General features: G+C 32.1%; 1 protein-coding gene across 1 annotated transcript; it reads right to left on the minus strand.

The window, feature by feature from the left end:
* Nucleotides 1-1,394: 1,394 nt before the first annotated feature.
* Nucleotides 1,395-13,480, minus strand: LOC124537513 (RING finger protein nhl-1-like). The gene is made up of 9 exons (XM_047114386.1): nucleotides 13,268-13,480; nucleotides 9,563-9,687; nucleotides 6,928-7,190; nucleotides 6,010-6,129; nucleotides 5,598-5,813; nucleotides 4,608-4,822; nucleotides 3,891-4,117; nucleotides 3,323-3,489; nucleotides 1,395-2,211 (listed from the first exon to the last, which is right to left on the minus strand). Exons 1-9 carry the CDS (start codon nucleotides 13,447-13,449, stop codon nucleotides 1,735-1,737), a joined length of 1,992 nt encoding a protein of 663 aa, XP_046970342.1. The 5' UTR covers nucleotides 13,450-13,480; the 3' UTR covers nucleotides 1,395-1,734.
* Nucleotides 13,481-18,573: the final 5,093 nt, after the last annotated feature.

An 18,573-nucleotide genomic window follows, 5' to 3' on the forward strand; every position in this document is an offset into this window, starting at 1 on the left:
TTTTAATTTAACTTAACTAATTTTACTTGGTGGCAGAGCCTTGTGCAAGGCCGTCCCTGTAGATAACAACATCACAATCTACCAAACGGTAGAATATATGATGAGGGGGTATTAGTCTTAGTACCCAGAGTTTGTGGGGTCGTAAGGAATAATATTTAATATCAGTAAGGCGACAATATATTTGATGGCACAATTGCCAAGTATCTGGTTTTGAATTTTACGTCTTTTAAAGAACGCCCTTTGACTATGAATGTATGTCATATATAACGTTTGTTTTTTTTTTTATACATTCATGTAACTGTACACTTACTACACTTTCAATGGCCTTATTCTTAAAATGAATAAAAAATAAATTGTAGCGATTATTTCGAAGTGAAAAAATTGCGAAAAAAAATCACTTATTATAGCGCACTTCGGACGTGAAAGAGAAAAAGGATAGCTTATATTATTTTGATTTTCAAAAATACTTTTAGGAATTGCAAGCCATATGCTATGAACCTTTTAATTTTAAATTATTAGGTATATTCAAATAAATAAAACGGATCTGTTCCAAGAATCTAATTTATATTTATTACTAAGATTTAACAACTTAATGTGTATAGAATCATTATTTTTTTTTGTAAACCAGTGGTCTAATAAAATGGTTATAAATGAAATTGTTTTCAATCAATGCGTTTTTGTTTACATATACCCTATTGCATGTCCGAAAAAAATACTGAAAGGGCTTTGTATGTGCCCTTGATCTATATATATATTGGATGTATATTATATACTACCTTGTCCACTACTGCTTCGTTCACAGAGCAATATATTATCTGTTGTGTCTCATCTGTATGAAAATCGTATAGACAAAGGCGATTATCAAGCAGCCTAGTCACACGTCTATCTTTCTAAAATTAATTACACACAAATAACATAAATAACTAGTAAATAAATAAAAAATAAATATTTCAGTTATGTTTTAAAAAAACATACATATATCTCTACACAGTAATTTGGTCCAAATTAATGATTGCACGTAAAAATATTTTAATTATTCTTTGACGTGATGTCATTGAAGATATCTCTGTAATCTATAGTATTGATTATGTGTTCGTGTAAAACGGACGATTCGAAAGTCGGCGAAGTATTTATCAGAAGTTTGCAAGTAAAATTAAAGAGGATATAAGTAGCTAAAAGAATAGTACTATATTGTAAATATATATATTAATCAAGACTTGACTTTATAGTTCTGTATATCAGAGCTATTAGCAAATTGCATCGAATATGTAAATCTAGAATTTGTCAGTTCTCACTCCTGTCAAAATTTTAGCGATTGATTTACATATTAAAACAATATATTTTTGCTATACACATTATATTTTATTTTTAAAAGTATTAAATAAAGACAACAATGTTGATGATTTTTATATTGTATACAAAAACTTACTTCACTTATTTTATAGGACTACTAACACAAGTAAACATGTTACATATTACGCATGTAACAAGATTAAGTGCGGCAAATCACGTGGCTTGAGGGAACGTGAGGTTTTTTAATGTATAACGTCGATTTCCATGCCATGAAATCGTTTTTAAATTTACACACAGGAAAGAACGATATTTTTGATTGTATCAAGGCTGGGAATCAGTTTCATTGTCAAATCTTGCTGCATTTATGAATTTAATTCTAAAACAAACTTTCATTTGTTTTCATATGTACACTTCTAGTAAATGCATACTTTATAAGACTAACTAGAAGAAATTTACACTATGATTCTTCGCATCGCTTACAATAATATCTAACTGCTTAGTGACGTGTAAACCAGAAATCCACCCAAACTTCCCAGGATCTGTCCCGAGTCTTCCGAAAACTCTTACCAATTGACCGCTAGGCTTGAAAACTTGGACCCTACAGTTACCCGAGTCACCTACAAGGATAAAACCCATTGGGTCAACAGCTAGAACTTCTGGCTGCCTGAACTGACCCTTTCTTTGTCCCAATGAGCCGAACTCCAAGATCTTGCTCTTATCTTGCTTGTTATACACTTTGACTCTACGATTTCCACTATCTAATATGATAACGCGGTCGTTAGTGATGGCGACAGCGGTCGGTGCGTTGAACTCGGTACAGAGCATGTCCTTTGTCTCCCATAGGCTCGATGTTTGTATTGCCTGCGGTTTTGAAGCTACTCCGTATTGGTCCAAGAATTTGCCATCTGCATCGATTACCTGAAGGATTTAAAAAAAGGATACCAGAATGAATATTTACTAGAAGTACCTATGTCTTTAAAAAAAAATCAGTTACAGCCCGTACATTATACTACTTTGTTATACTATTATTGTAAAAGATAATCTGTTAAGGGCATTTGCTGCAACTATGGAAGGGCTGCAGTCAACTGTAAGCTACCTCATAACGTCAATTCCGGCGAGCAGTTTTTTTTTTAAATTACAACATTAATCTTTGTGTGTTCAATAGGACCGTTAGTAAAAAAATCTATCTAAAAAGTAGATAGAGAGTCTCTTAGCGTGTCGAGTGGAATGTTGATATGAGACGACCAATACACACGCAACACAACTGGTACAATTTAATATTTACTATCCGAAATACGGCTAATGCATACAGAGCTGAAATTGTTCTGTAGAGATTCGTGATTGACAACTGATAACATTTTTAAATGTTGAATTTTTATTGTAACTCAAACTCAAAATAAACTTTATTCAAGTGGGCTTTTACAAGCACTTTTGAATCGTCAATTAACAATTAAGTGAAGCTACCACCAGTTCGGAAATTAGATTCTATCGAGAAGAACCGGCAGGAAACTCAGTAGTCACTCTTTTTCAACATTTAAAAAAAAGCAAAGTCATGTTAGTTAATACAATTATTTAAATTAATATAGCCTGCCTGGAAGTCAACAGTTATTAATTGCACGCTTTTTTATCATCTACAAAATCTTGTATCGAATAATACGCCTTTTTTACCAATGTATTTTTTTTTTATAAACGATTTGAATTTACGAAACGGAAAAGTTAAAACTGTCTGCGGAATTTTATTATAGAAATAAAATAATAACTATCGTGGATTAACTAATCGGTAAACCTAATTAGTGTTTAGATCTTATCACTCAGTAAGGTTCCATAGCAAGGTGAAATGTCGGCGATTTTTTAAAAAAAAAACTTAACCATTAAAATCAATTTTTTTTGCCGCCTATATCTTCTTACGCACACTAATACACCTTGTAAGCACGACCGCCTTTTACACATACAAATGCACGAATAATGCATAACATCATTTTTGTAGGTAAATTAAAAATATACCATTTTTAGTAAACTTTTAACGCACCTGTACTCGATCATTTCCGGTATCAACAACGTAAATGTGATGGTTTGCATTATCTGTAGCGATCCCTTCAGGAGAACGAAACATACCCACGCGACTTCCTTTTTGACCTATGGATCTTATGTAATCACCGTCTTTGGAAAATACATGGATGCAATGTTTCCATTTATCTGAAATAAAATATTTTGAATGTGTCCGTTAACAGCATAGGAATTCCGCAAGGTTTGCAATTTGAAGATTTCGAAAAAAAGATCGCCATTTGGGCGACAGCTTTACTAAGAAATTGCAACTTTATCGCAATCGAAAAGTATTCGAGTATATTTCTCTTCTACTAACACAACGATCCAGTTGCAGTTCAGTCGAATGACGATCATTTCATATTTATATAACAATTAGATGGCAAAAAAAAGATCTAAGACGTCGATGGTTTTTATACTGACGAGCTTCTATACGATTATATACCTATTTAACATTTTTTTTCTGTTATTCATATATTTATCGTTATTATTTTTACTATTATACTTTCTAAAAAGAACGTGAGCCTTAATTATAACCAGTAGAAAATGTTTACCTGTAACATAAATCTCGCCCAGGCTCTTCATGAAGGCAATCTGCACTGGGCAAAGCATCTCATCACAAGACAGTCTGGTGACAATCTTTGCCTGTGACCGTTCCACTACCAGCACGCAGTGGCTGTCCATTCCGCAGATGTAGAGATGATTATTCCAAGGACTCACACCTATTCCTGCAGGGCGAGACGTTTTCCTCCAAATATAATGGGGGTCGAAGTTGCGGGATCTAGAATAACATAAATAATAAATATTGGACAACATCACTATATCTTACTCTGATCCCAATGGAAGTAGCCAAAGCCCTTCTGTTATTGAAGATCAGAAGTAACGACGGTACCACAAACATCCAGACTCAAGACAACATAGAAAATTAATGAACTTTTTCTACATCGACTCGACCGGGAATCGAACCCGGGACCTCGGAGTGGCGTACCGAATGAAAACCGGTGTACACCCTACTCGACCACGGAGGTCGTCGTTTTAGAATAATTGGTTTTTATTTAAACTGCATAAGTCTATTTTTATACCGATAAAAAATTACAGATACGGCTCAGTGTTGCAAACGGTTACTAATGAATCAACTGCACTGTATCTTGGAGAAAACCATGATTTATTCGCAAGAATAAAATACCCCTGGACGAAGATTAAGTAGTAGAACGGAACATCTAGTTTTTCCCTCAATATAACATAATTCATATTACCTAATTAATTTTTACCTGTAATGAAGTATCAGACTTCCCTCACTTTCCATCGGGTCATACTGTTTAGCGGCCTCGGGTAGGGGATCGTCTGATTCCGCGTCACATGGTGTCGCAGTATCTGATTCTATGCTGAAGTTCTCTTTGTCGAATGTAAATTTCTCTGCATCCCATTTGGAAACTTCCGATAATAGTTGTAGTGTGTTTTCGTGTAAGTTCATAAAAGTTATGACCTACACAAAAAAAAAAAAAAATAAAAAGAATAAGATAATATGGATATTAATCATATGGTTTTAGGCGCTTTCATAATTTATAATATATATTTTATAGCATATATTATAGAGTATATCTTTATTTACGACTAGCTGTGCCCGCGACCTTGTACGAATTTGAAATTAACAAAAAAAAAGATGTTATTGTGGCTTAAGTTACTTCTTATTATATTTATAATCTGCCAGTGAAAGTCTCGTCCAAATTGGTCCAGCCGTACCAGAGATAAGCCAGAACAAACAAATAGACAGATAAAAAATGTACCGTGTATATAGATATTAGATTTACGATGGAAAGGTTTTATGCAGGCCCGTCTGGGATGGTACTACCAAGTCATCGGATATTCTACCAGCAAACAACAGTACTCAGTTTGTATTCTGGTTTGAAAGGTGAGTGTGCCTGTAAATACTCAGTGTAATTACAGAAACAAGAGACATAACGTCTTAGTTCCCAAGGTTAATGGAGCATTGGCGATGTATATTTATTTCTTACAGCGTCTGTCTATGGGCGGTAGTGACAACATAACTACACAACTAACATGTGGCCTATTTACTCGTCCATCTACCCATTGCAAAACCAAAAGAATGATAATACATATGTAATGTAATGTAAAGTATAAAGTATTAATATGATATTTTCGCAATATATTTTCAAAGTGCAAATAACCATAAAAATTGTTGGTTCTGGTTACTTGAACTCTACACCGACTACAACATTCAGTAAATTAAAAATGATCACCTTTTCACGGTCACTGGTATTCCGGGTAACGTCCATAGCTTTAATCGCTACTTGACAAGCCTCATCCAAAGACGATTTCAGAGCTAATGCGGACATATCTCCGATATTTTTTAAGTTTTTTGCTTCTTTTAACAACTCCATTTTCGCTTCCAGAATGGCATTTATCTTCTCCTCTGCTGTTACGTTTATTTGTTCTATAATTCGATCGCAGCGGTCCTGAAAAATAGGTATTACGTATTTCTATGCAGTGGCGAAAAAACGCAAATCTCATCCGTTTTTGAATGCGTAACAGCTATTACCTAACTTATTCTTAGAAATCAGCAATCAACTTAAAGATAACATATAATTAGGTATGTATAGCCCGATAATTAGTTTTGCTGAACAAATACAGTTTATTAGTTCTCTAAAATACCTTGTGATGTTCTGTTTTATGTTCTAATCTATTCGCCGCTGAATCCAATTCTTTCAAGATTGATCCCAATTGTGATCGCATGTCTTCCAAATGTTGCGCCCAACAGACTCGGCAATAGTTCTAAAATATTAAGGCAAAAATTTAGAGACGTTATAACCTGTATTTGAGGGTACAACGAATCTCGATTATAGTATTCAGTGATGCAGAACCATATTTATTGGGTCCAATCGAATATTGTCAAACGTTTAAATACTACGATCGATTGAATTTATACCATTTTTGTTTAAATGACGTAGGTGTGGCCCAAGTTCTTTTAAACAAAACTCATATTAGACATCGAACTCGATCTTAGAATATCAGAAAGTGGCCCATATTATAAAGCAAAATTGACTTCAATCGTCATATGATTAAAACGATGTAATCATCAAATAGCAAATCAGATTTGCTTATAATATTTGACGATAGTTTCGAGTATTGACTGTCGAATTAAGAAGGCACTTGGCTTCCTTTTCATAAATTTATATACGAAGTAGTTCCTGGTAATTCCGACAGCGTCATTTATTGTAGTAGTTCTCGTTTTTCCAGTATTTTTGATGTCATAGTCTTATAATTTCTCTATGTCAAATTTCATCGTTGTCAATCGTTTCAATAGTTTAGTCATGATAAGGTAACAAATAAACAAACTTTTGCATTGATAATATTAGTCTAATGATAATAAAGATACAAATACCCAGAAGTGTCTTATCTTGTTTATTGATTTTGCGTAATTTCCGATACGAAGTGACTAGCTGAAATACTGCGGTGTTGTGACTTAGCTATACTGAGCTGGCCAGTATTGCGACATTGAACTTTACTTAAGAATTATGTGACAGAAAAATGTATTTCTCATTTAAAATGACGTCATAGTACCAAACATACCTGTTTACAATGTTCACACGAGGATATATCGGAATTATCACACATGGACCTGCAGTGGGAACATCTTATACCAGCTGCGAACAATTCAACGGAGCTCATGTTTGTTGGTGTGACTGGGGGTGTCTCCGTCTTCGGGGTGACACTCATACCGACCATAGACAACAGTGTGTCTATGTAAAGATTCGATGGTAAATCTTCTACAAAATTCGGTCCTTGAATTTGTATTCTAGTACGACAAATGGGACACGAAATAACCGGTAAATCTGTAATTAATTACATTCAAATATTAATTAAAAAAGTAAAGTAAAGTAACAGCCTGTATATTTCCCACTGCTGAGATAAGGCCTCCTTTTCCATTACGGAGAGGGATTGGAATATATTCCACCAGGCTGTTCCAATCCGGGTTGCACATGTGGCAAAATTTCGATGAAATTAGGCACATGCAGGTTTCCTCACGATGTTTTCCTTCACCGCCGCTCACGAGATGAATTATAAACACAAATTAAGCACATATATAAAGTGGTGCTTGCCTGGGTTTGAACCCGAAATCATCGGTTAAGATGCATGCGTTCTAACCACTGGGCCTTCTCAGCTTTATATTAATTGTTTTATTATTAAATTAAAAAGTCAACGAATGGTAAAATTAAAAATAAACGGTAAAGATATTCAAATATCCATACAGAGAGTAATATCTTATCCATTTTTTTTATGATATTTATCCGTTACTGTAACATTTTATTTCGGAATATGTTCTGAGAATTGTTTTATTACATAGGCATTTTAAAATTATATAGTTTAGTAATAAAATAATAAATTATAGCATCTGTAGTACTGTTGCCACAATTACAAAAAATGAAATCTTCAGACAGAAATTCTTCACTGGATAATGTGATATCTAAACTGTATTATGTAATTAGATTATATTTTATATCTGTTTGTTTCCCAAATTTTAAATAAATAAATAAAAGTTCGACGAATGATTACTATTGACAATGTGAAAAATACCCCGTGATAGTGAAACACAAAAAATAAAAACATATTTTGCACAAATCATAGTAGAGTAGACACGTCTCATTCAATATTTTAATTCAAACATACAACGCATTTAATCTCTAAATTGATACATGTAAGCATACTACTACACAATATATGTAGATGAGGTCTCGGCAAAATTCGTACAACCGAATCACATCCGAATTAAGTACGCTGGGATAGCGTTATTGATAATTAATTATCAATATTTATTTCTTATGTGAATATGATCTTCACACAAACGTTATAACTTGTAATATCTAATACATTCGTCTATTTGACACGTCGAATTGCATGCACTTGCTCCCTCGGGTTGAACTGATGTGAGAATCTATATCGACGAATAGCATCGAATGGTGTAATATCATATGACCTAATATCTATTTGACACGTCGATGTACATGCACTTGCTTTCTCGGGTTGAACTGATGTGAGAATCTATATCGACGAATAGCATCGAATGGCGCGATAGGGAGTTATTTCTATTAGTTGTGTAAATCGTAAGTAATCGATTTTATTGAATTTGCAGATGCTACATCTCAGTCGTGTCGTACTATAACAAGATCGAATTATTATGGTTATAAAATCATTGTGAAATAAGTCGTCGGCATTAATAAATGAATACGCAATAAATGTCAAGATTAGATTAAATTATTCAAACACATTTGAAAATTAATTTTATAAAGTATTAAAGGAAGTCTTCAAAGGAAGATTATTACTTATAATCCTTCCAAGCTTTATTATATATTTCCGCAATTCCAATCTACATTCATAACAAATTCTAAGAAAATATTTGATTAAAAACACTATTTTTCTTAATCTTTGGAAAAATTTTTCTTTATTAATGTAACAAATCAGTACCAAACTTTATAAACAAGGATGTCAATTTAACCTACATATTAATAAGGACGTTTTGCTTTGTACAATGATGTTAGGTCATTCTTTATTAAGCTAATGTTATTCCTCTGAATTTGGCCAAATGTTATTTATATATATATATATGTTTATTAATAGTCTCGTGTTTTTTTTTTCATATTACTAGGCTTCTATCAAATATCCCATTCGATAGCCTTGTAATATGAAAAAGAAACAACATATATTTCCCCCTCAACATATATTTTATTAAAAACCCAACAATTTTATTCAATTTTAGTTTGGTACCTGTATTGCCCATAAACTCATTTTATGGTCAGTCGTAGCACACAATGTTTAGGGTAGAATTTCGCACTCAGAAGTGATTCATTTACGTTTCGGTAGGACCATTTACTAATTTACTCTAACGTGACATTTCATCTTGTTAGTACCACTAGTTATTACCACATCACCCACATTTTATACTTAATTAAGTTGATAATTTACTAAAAGGGTTTTATTACAGCGCGTATATTAACTTTTATTTAAACAAATATATAAAAAGGAACATAATTTGTCAATAACAGCGATTTCATCAGCAATTTCATCCCCTTAATTATTTGAGTCATCAGGAAAACCAATTTTAAGTAATAAAATAACAAAATGTCATGGTTACCTTTTTATAGTTATCACACAAATGGAATAATAGAGGACATAAGCAGAAGCCGTAAAAAAAAGTTTAATTACGAACCTGCCACATATGTTTTGAGACATGTAAAACAAAATGTATGTTGACAAGGCAACATTTTTGGTTCGCTGAGTACTTCCAGGCACAAAGAACATTGCACGAGATCTTTGATGCCGCCCGCAGACATTCTGTAATTAAAAAAATATATATATATTCAAATATGATATAAGAAGCATATTTATATTAACTCTATATACGCCGCTAAAAGCTTATTTTCGAAGTATAGTTTTATTTTTTTGAATTTATAATATTTAAAAATAGAACATGCACTTATTATGGAATAGCTATAGTATAATGATAAAAACACTGGGTGACCAGCTCATTGTTAATAAAAAAAACATAATATTAAGTATTACTTAAATTACATTTAGCTAATATTACTAGTAATTAATATATTTAAATCGTCCTCCTTAGTCTAAATTTTACAAAGTAGTGTAGTCAATATTGAAATATTTATTAAACGTGCAACTTAAAATATTAAAATCGATTAAATTTAAATCGATTTAAAAATAATCAGTAAATACTCAATCGAGTACCAATGTTTTATTGTATGTTTTTTTTTTGTACCTCATGTCAAGTCGAATTAAGTTTGTTTCTCTTATCACTCGAATAGATTAACGAAAGAAACTCAGAAGCGCAGCAATTTAAATGTACATTAATATCATATTAAAACCTTCTCCGAAACACGTTTCATAAAATATATGAGTTGTATGGTATAGTCAACAGTACAATAGTAACAGCCTGTATATTTCCCACTACTGGGCCTTCACCCTTTGAGGAGTAGGTTATTCCACCACGCTGCTCCAATGCGGGTTGGTAGGTACACAGGTGGCAGAACTTCGATAAATTAATCACATACGAAAACTTTGCAATGTTTTTCTGCACCGCCGAGTAAGAAATGAATTATAAACGCAAATTAAGCACATTAAAATGTAGTCGTGCTTGCCTAGCTATGAACCCGTAATCATCGGTTGAGATGCATGCGTTCTAACCACTGGGTCATCTGGTTAAATCGTTTTCCAGTAAAGCATTACAAAAAGCCTCCTCATTTACTAAGATATGTGTAAACGAGTATAAGTAGCTTTATTTAAGTTCTTACAAATTGTATTATTTAATAATAACATTGATGTTTTGTGTGTGTGTGTGTGTGAGTAGCGAGGTAACCCGTTATGTAAATGTACAAAAGTGTTTAAAACTCTTCAGCTCAGATTTCAGACAATAAAACCGTTAAATAAAAATTACGATTGAGTTGTTTTTCACTTTAAGTGCAGCATCAGGTATTTAGGAAGTTGCTTTAAATTGTTTTACCAACACAATGTATGAGTTATCGAATTGACGTTAATTTAAATAATTGTATTTAATTAACATGACGTTGACTACTAACTACTGAGTTTCTTGCCGGTTCTTCTCGGTAGAATCTACTTTCTGAACCGGTGGCAGCTTCACTTAATTGTAAAATGACGATTCAAAAGTGCTTATAAAAGCCTTCTTGAATAAAGTTTATTTTGATTTTAATTTTTTGACGAATTTAGTCTAAAATACATTTATTTGCAAAGAAAATTTATATATACCTACCTACACTGTGTTCTTCAAATTTAATTATTTTCTTGTGTACAACCTATGTAATGTATGTGTGTAGCAAAAGAAACTGTTTAAATGATTTAAATATATCTTACTATAAATACTTATCCTTCTTCTATATACCTTACTATAAATGTGAAAGTTTCTATGTTTGTATGTATGTCATTCTGACTGGTAAAGGTCTAGGAGGATTTTGATTAAACGTTAAAGAGAGTTAGTATATAGGTAACCTGACGAAAGCCACCAGTCTAATATTTGTTTACACAAACGATCTTAATAACTGTAAACAAATGAGTTTAACGATCTTTTATTATAATCACCGCATACACTATTAATAATAGTGCCATACGTTATGTTACATTATATTGACAATGTACTCATTACAATAAATTAACAATATATTGTGTACACTATGTCATGTACCAACCACTCATAATTTACTTATTCTATCGCCAAACAGTAATTCATAGTATTGTTGTTATACGGTTTGACTCGCTCTAAGTGAGCCAGTAACTTTTTTTTGAGACAACATCACATACATTTCTCTGCTCCCAATGTAAATACCTATAGCACTTGTGTTATGGAAAATCAGAAGAAACGACGGTACCACAAACATACAGACTCAAGACAACATAGACAACTAATGGTAATCTACATCGACTCGGTCGAGAATCGAATCTCGCAGTGGCGTACTCATGAAAGCCGGTGTACACACTTCTCGACCACGGAGGTCGTCGCAACTAAGTAACTACATGCACAAGGGTCGTATTAAAACAAGTGACGATCTTAGTTCATACGTTGGTTGCGCATTGGCTATAATATACAGAATAGTTACTATTGTTTACGGCGAGACCATTACCAATAGGCTATTTAACAATGCGAAAAATAAATTGTGAATTATTGTAATCAGTGTATATTATGAGTTTAAAAATGACTATTTTCTAACGAAAGTTGAAAATAATACTTAATTTATTCAAAAAACCATAAATAAAAATGCATGCGTTTTCACGTCACGTACAAAACGCTCCCGATTGGCCGGACTTATGATGAAGTCACTTTCTTGTAAACCTTGGATATACAAGAAAGTGACGTCACCGACCCCATTGCAGCGCCATATTGTCCACGTAGCGTTTTTGCGCGCTATTTAAATATAGAATTTTTAATATGATATTTTTCGGCAAATATGTACTAGAAATTAAAAAATCGACTTTTACTGGGTTACTTAACTTCTACTAAAGAATATAAAATGGATTTTAAAAGCCACTCAAATAGCCTATTCCGAGACTATTCATATTTGAAAAGAAAAGTATTGCTTTTCTTTAGTTAAGTGTAAATACTTTCAATTACAATTAATTTCGTTGTAACACTACCGTCCTACGTCCAAGACAGTTGATTATTCCATAAGTTTTCTCTGCTGTTTCGTCTATACATACATACATATGTATTTATATGTCACTTTACATGTGTGCAAGAATTTGTATAAACAAAAACATGAGCTCAGCCAAAGAATCTTGGTCGTTACTGTTAAATTTATTTCCATCCTTAGACATGAACAGTTTTTTACATTGTGTCGTGCCAAATTCGAATTCGGGATTTGCATTCACAATTTTTACGGATATTGATTAAGAAATCCTTTTGTTAACTTAAACACGATTTCAGTACATCGAACTTTTTATATTTTATTTATCTGTGCTGGGAAAGTTTTAATACAAATTTTTGTTTAGTCAAACCTCGAAATATTCTTTATTCAAGTATGCTTTTAGTATGGCATGCATTGTAATAATACCGGATTCTAGTATTGAAGGAATCGCTTATGTAAATATGTAACTGGTCGAATTTAAAATACGAGTAGGTAAAGTGCCTTTGTCGTCGTTCTTATACGATTTCGAAAAGCAAGACTAATTTATATTTTACACCAATAAAAACATGCATAATTCAAATAACATTTAGTACCTGCGCTTACAATTGCAATTTTGTTATAACAAACAAAATACATAACCTTATTTTTTTTTTAGGTGTTTTAAATTATGAACAAGTCATTCGTCTATAAATTCAGACATTAATTTTGATTAACTAACTTTGTTATGTTGTAGTTGTGTGTTAAATATAGGCTCGATATTGACTCACTTCCTGGGTTTCAAATCCGTTGCAGATGAGTTATTATTGGTTTTAGGCGAATTTTGCATCGCTTGCTTAAAGCTCGGTGGACTGGTTTGAGGCTCCAAGATCGGAGAAGGTGTTAGGTCATTAAAACCTCTTTGACTGTTCAACCTCTTTAAATTAAAAAACTTTTTCACTTTTTCCGCCATTACGATAACTACCTTGTATCACTGATTAATGAATACTGAATCTATCGTATCAGTTATAATAATAACCTTATCAGATTATGATGATTTTAAGTTTTGATTACTTTGTTAATTTTGATAAGATTAAATTTAATTTCGTACTGAGACACTCAATACTAATTGTTTACTTTTAAGTGCAAAATGATTTAAATTAATTGATAATAAAATGCATTCACAATTGTATATAACATTGGTAACTTGTTAATAATGAAAGCTAGTATATAATATGAAGACGTTACGACCTTGTGTCCTCTAGGGAATAGTGTACAGTAAGAAAAGCATAACTGAATAACTAACGTGTGTGAAATGTCATAATATGAAAATTGGTTTGCTATTTTGGCTCCAATAATATATTATTCTGTTATATTTGAAAAGTATTTAGAGTGTTAATATTCCTAATAAAATCCACATAAAATATATTTCGGCAAAATAAACACGTTATCTGATCATAAACTTAAATTTTCAAGCTTTTTTACTCCCCCATATAATACCTCCTTTTTTTTGGGAAGTTTTAGTTTATGTATGTATGCAAAATTGTGAAATTTTCACCACTATTCTTGAAATCTGGTAAATTATGTACGTGTGTTAGATGTTCCCACTGTCTGACATGTCTGAGGAAACTCAAGACGTTTTTCTCCAACACCAAGCTCCGGCTAAATGATTGTATCCTACATATACACATATATCATAATGTGATATAATTAGTATGCGAATTGCAATCAACTATTTCAATATTATTTATCACTCGATGAGATATCGGCATCGCGGGAGTAAAATTTGTAAATAAATATAAACTCCTTCTAAATATACTTATTTTGCAAATTTTCAGGCCTATAGTTATCGACTTATAATGACTATTTTTTAACGATTCATAATTATGGATGGATTTCAATCGGATCTATCGCAGACCTAGAAGAAATTATTAATTTAGATACTAAATATTAACTAATTAATTCCTAACATGAAGTTCTTATTTTGAATCTACAAATGAGATATTGATGTTGCCATACTAATGAAATATGAGTTGAAATAATTTATGGGACTAATATAAAAAAATACCATACTCCTTGTTGTCATTTGCAAAACATGAATTATAAATATAGTGTTTTCGAGAAAGTGAGAAGATGTAGGCTTTTAGGTTGCCATATTTTATTTGATTTCATTTTATACCGTCACGTGTAAGGACACAAATCGTAATCCGTTATTTCTGGCATATTGTATATCCTTATATTACGAATAAAACTGTTATAAAGGTTTTGATGACAATTATCATTTATCGAGTTATTAAGTATTTTGTAAGCTTTTTTTTAAATAAATGACACATGGTCGACCTCCGTGGTCGAATACTTATACAGCGGTTTTCATGGGTTCGCTAATCCGATGTCCTGGGTGCGATTCCCGGCCGAGTCGATGCAGAAAAATGTCATTAGTTTTCTATGTTGTCTTGGTGTGTGTTTGTGGTTCCGTCCTTACTTCTGATTTTCCATAACACAAGTGCTTAGCTACTTATATTGGGGTCACAGTAATGTACGTGATGTTGTCCAATATTTGTTTTATCTATTTACTTATTTATTAACATAAAAATTGTTAGCATTAAGTCCTTAAATATATGTATATAAGCTTTATAGAAATATAATTAACTTATATTAAAATTCTTGTCTATTAAATATTGGACACCATTCACGCTCAATTAATATTTAAATATGTCCAGCAAGTTGAAAGTTTATTGACATGAAATAAAAGACTAAGTTTATTTTAAATATATTTTGATCTATCAATTTATGAGTAATAAAATCATATAAAAGATATTTTATTATCCTTACATAAAATCGAGTATTTTCATTTTTTTGCAGCGATAACCCCAATTGTTTTTATCGTGAGGGATGTGCTATAGTAACCGTGTTACGCAAAGACTGCCCGGATCAGGTCGAGCAAGTATTTGTCTTGTCAATTAAAGTATACTTATACAGTGATTACATACGAATCGATGCAGTAAAACGTGTGAAAAAATAATAATGGGTTCAAGAATATAAACAATATAGGTATAAGGTAAATACATATAGAAATTGTATCTGTGTTTTACTATGTGAATAAATCACAGTGAATTAATCGATTGAAATATTTAACGATGATATTGAAAATTTAAATTTCACTTCTATTGGTATTTATTCTCTTCATTATCATTATATATTATAAAATAAAGTCGCTTACCGCTGTGTGTGCTTAGATCTTTAAAATTAGGCAGCGGATTTTGATGCGTTTCTTTGTATTAGATAAAGTGATTGAAAATAAGGATTTTGTGTATAATACGTGGAAAATATAGAAACAAGAAATATTGTGTAGAACATTTAGTATTGGCATTGCACCCATGCGAAGCCAGGGCGGGTCACTAGTTTAAATCAATCAAGAAATTTACGTACATAATTTTGTGTATGTGATATCCGGTGGTTTATTTTTATGTTATTTAATAATTTAATGTTTTAAAGAAAATGATAAATTTAATTAAGCACATTTTTATAGATGGGAAAAATATTTTTTTTAATCATTGTAACACAATAACTATCGTTAAGAATATTAGAAAACAATTGCTGTAGTTGCTGATACTACTAAATTTGTTTAATTACAACATCACATTAGAAACTTCTATAATTATCAGTACCTACATATTTCTTTACTACATTGTCCATATACAAAACCTTCCTCTCAAATCACTCTATCTTTAAAGATCTAGGCATACAGGACAGACAGCGGTAAGCAACTTTGTTTTATACTATTTAATAATAATAATGACAACTTGAAATTTAAGATTATTAGTACAGGAATTTTAGCACCAAAATTCGGTCCGCTCTGCATTAAATCCATCTACGTGATTTTTCGATTGGATTATGTCGAAGTGTGCCCCCCAAGTATAAAACCGAGTTTCTGTCGCCCAAAACCGCGAGCGTTAGCCGCCATCTTGGAAAAAGTTTTTTTGCATATTATATGTATCTCGGAAACGGTGAGTTTTACTTTAAAAACCGAAGAAATCTTTTTTGTAGAGAATAAAATTTCCCACCTTTTTTATACCAAACTTTTCCTCCTATTGTTGATATTTTCCGATATATTTAAGTAAAAATGAAAAAAATATTTTTTTATTTTTGTAAATTAACTCAATCATTTAGTAGAAGGATTTTATGCAGAGCGGATATCTAAAAATCTTCGACTATATCTGTATCTAACGAAGTTTTTAGTGGATATATACTACAATCACATAATTTTTTGGCGATAGAATAGTCGAGAACATTACCTTATAATCTTTATATAAACAACATGCTTAGTTAGATGTGGATAGGATACTTTGTATTCCCAGCATGCAATTGTAATAGGTGATTATTTACGTGAGTTGACGACGTTGAGTTTGTTTACTAACGATTCTAACATTTCTGGCGTATCATTATACAACGACATTGTATACTTATGTTATTAACATTTCTAAGCAACCGCGTGTTAAGTTATGAATGAAAAGTTAAAGGTGGACTTATACGATGAAATAAAAGCATAAGTTTAAGTGTTAGAATGCTTGTATTTATATGTTTTTTTTTAATTAATTTATTTAGTTAACCTATTAACAAATTTAAAAAGTAAAGTAAGCGAGTTAACAAATACTGAGATATACTTAGTCAAATTATAATAATGTTGCTACTTAATATTAAAAGTTACCGATAAAAGTAAATAAATCATAGCTGATTATGATGCTGACTGATTGAATTAAAAAAATGTAATTAATTCATAATAATATGATTATTAGGGTATTCACGCTTCGGTTTGTCTAAGGCCCCCACTGCTTTGTGGCCCGGGGGCCTCTAGAACTTTAAATCCGACTCTGGATACGACATAGAAACCTTCAAGAAAAGAGTGTACTCCTTCCTTAAAGGCCGGCAACACACCTGCAAGCCCCCTGGTGTTGCAGATGTCCATGGGCGGTGGTAGTCACTTTCCATCAGGTGAGCCTCCTGCTCGTTTGCCACCTATGTCATATAAAAAAAACCTCTACATGTTTGTAATGGTAAGTAAAAAAATAGTTTCTTGCTGGCTATTCTCAGTAAAATTCACTTAATATGTGTGCTTAAATAAAAGAATATTAAATGAAATTAACTGTTTTGTATTGTTAACGTTATTATAATTAATTACTCATATTCATTTTAATTTATTTCATTTTAGCACCGCATGTAAATAGGATTTGGCAGCCACTAACAGTCTGCCTGGCGCCTACTCCTAGAGTTATTTTTTTCATGGAGGAACGGGTCGGGGACTACAACGGATGGTTGAAACGCTTAAACATAATACTTGGTGGTAGGGCTTTGTGCAAGCCCGTCTGGGTAGGTACCACCCACTCATCAGTTATTCTACCGCCAAATAACAGTACTCAGTATTGTTGTGTTCCAGTTTGAAGGGTGAGTTAGACAGTGTAACTACAGGCACAAGGGAAATAACATCTTAGTTCCCAAGGTTGGTGGCACATTGATGATGTAAGGAATAGTTAATATTTCTTACAGCTCAATTGTCTATGGGTGATGGTGACCACTTACCATCAGGTGGCCCATATGCTCGTCCGCCAACCCATACCATAAAAAAAATGCTGAACGATACACGCTCGATTCAGTAAAAATCCTCCTACGACGCGTGGTGTAATTTTTGGTACTGTCGAAAAATTAAGCAATCAATTTAATAATAATAAAAAAATGTAATCACTTATGTCCTTAGTTGCAAAAAATTAGAACAAACTCTGAGCATTATTCGGAATTATAAAATAGTAAAATATGCTAATGAATAGCAATAGAATTATGATTATTTCATATTGTAGTGAATAAAACTTAAATATAATAAGCTTATTTTCAAGTAAAGCCCACTTAATAGTCCCGTTATTTTGTGAAAATTCAGATATAAAAAATAACACGCCTCGAGATAAAGTTTAAAAAATATTTTCAAGACAGTTAAGGTTTCATATTATATTTTGCAGTGCGAATAATGTTTTGCTCTACTATTATTTCCTCGTACATATGATAAGACTGTAGATCTGTAGGTCGATATTATATGACGATTGTACAG

This window comes from Vanessa cardui, chromosome 18, assembly GCF_905220365.1.
Source record: "Vanessa cardui chromosome 18, ilVanCard2.1, whole genome shotgun sequence".
In the NCBI taxonomy this organism is placed as follows: Eukaryota; Metazoa; Arthropoda; class Insecta; order Lepidoptera; family Nymphalidae; genus Vanessa; species Vanessa cardui.

Bases quoted from the DNA above. Each gene is read 5' to 3' on its own strand.
- LOC124537513 (XM_047114386.1), bottom strand. From the start codon at position 13,449: ATGGCGGAAAAAGTGAAAAAGTTTTTTAATTTAAAGAGGTTGAACAGT. The intron at 5,814-6,009 runs GTATTTTAGAGA...CCTATTTTTCAG, and splicing joins ATAAAACAGAACATCACAAG to GACCGCTGCGATCGAATTAT. The intron at 4,118-4,607 runs GTAAAAATTAAT...ATGTTATTCTAG, and splicing joins AGTCTGATACTTCATTACAG to ATCCCGCAACTTCGACCCCC.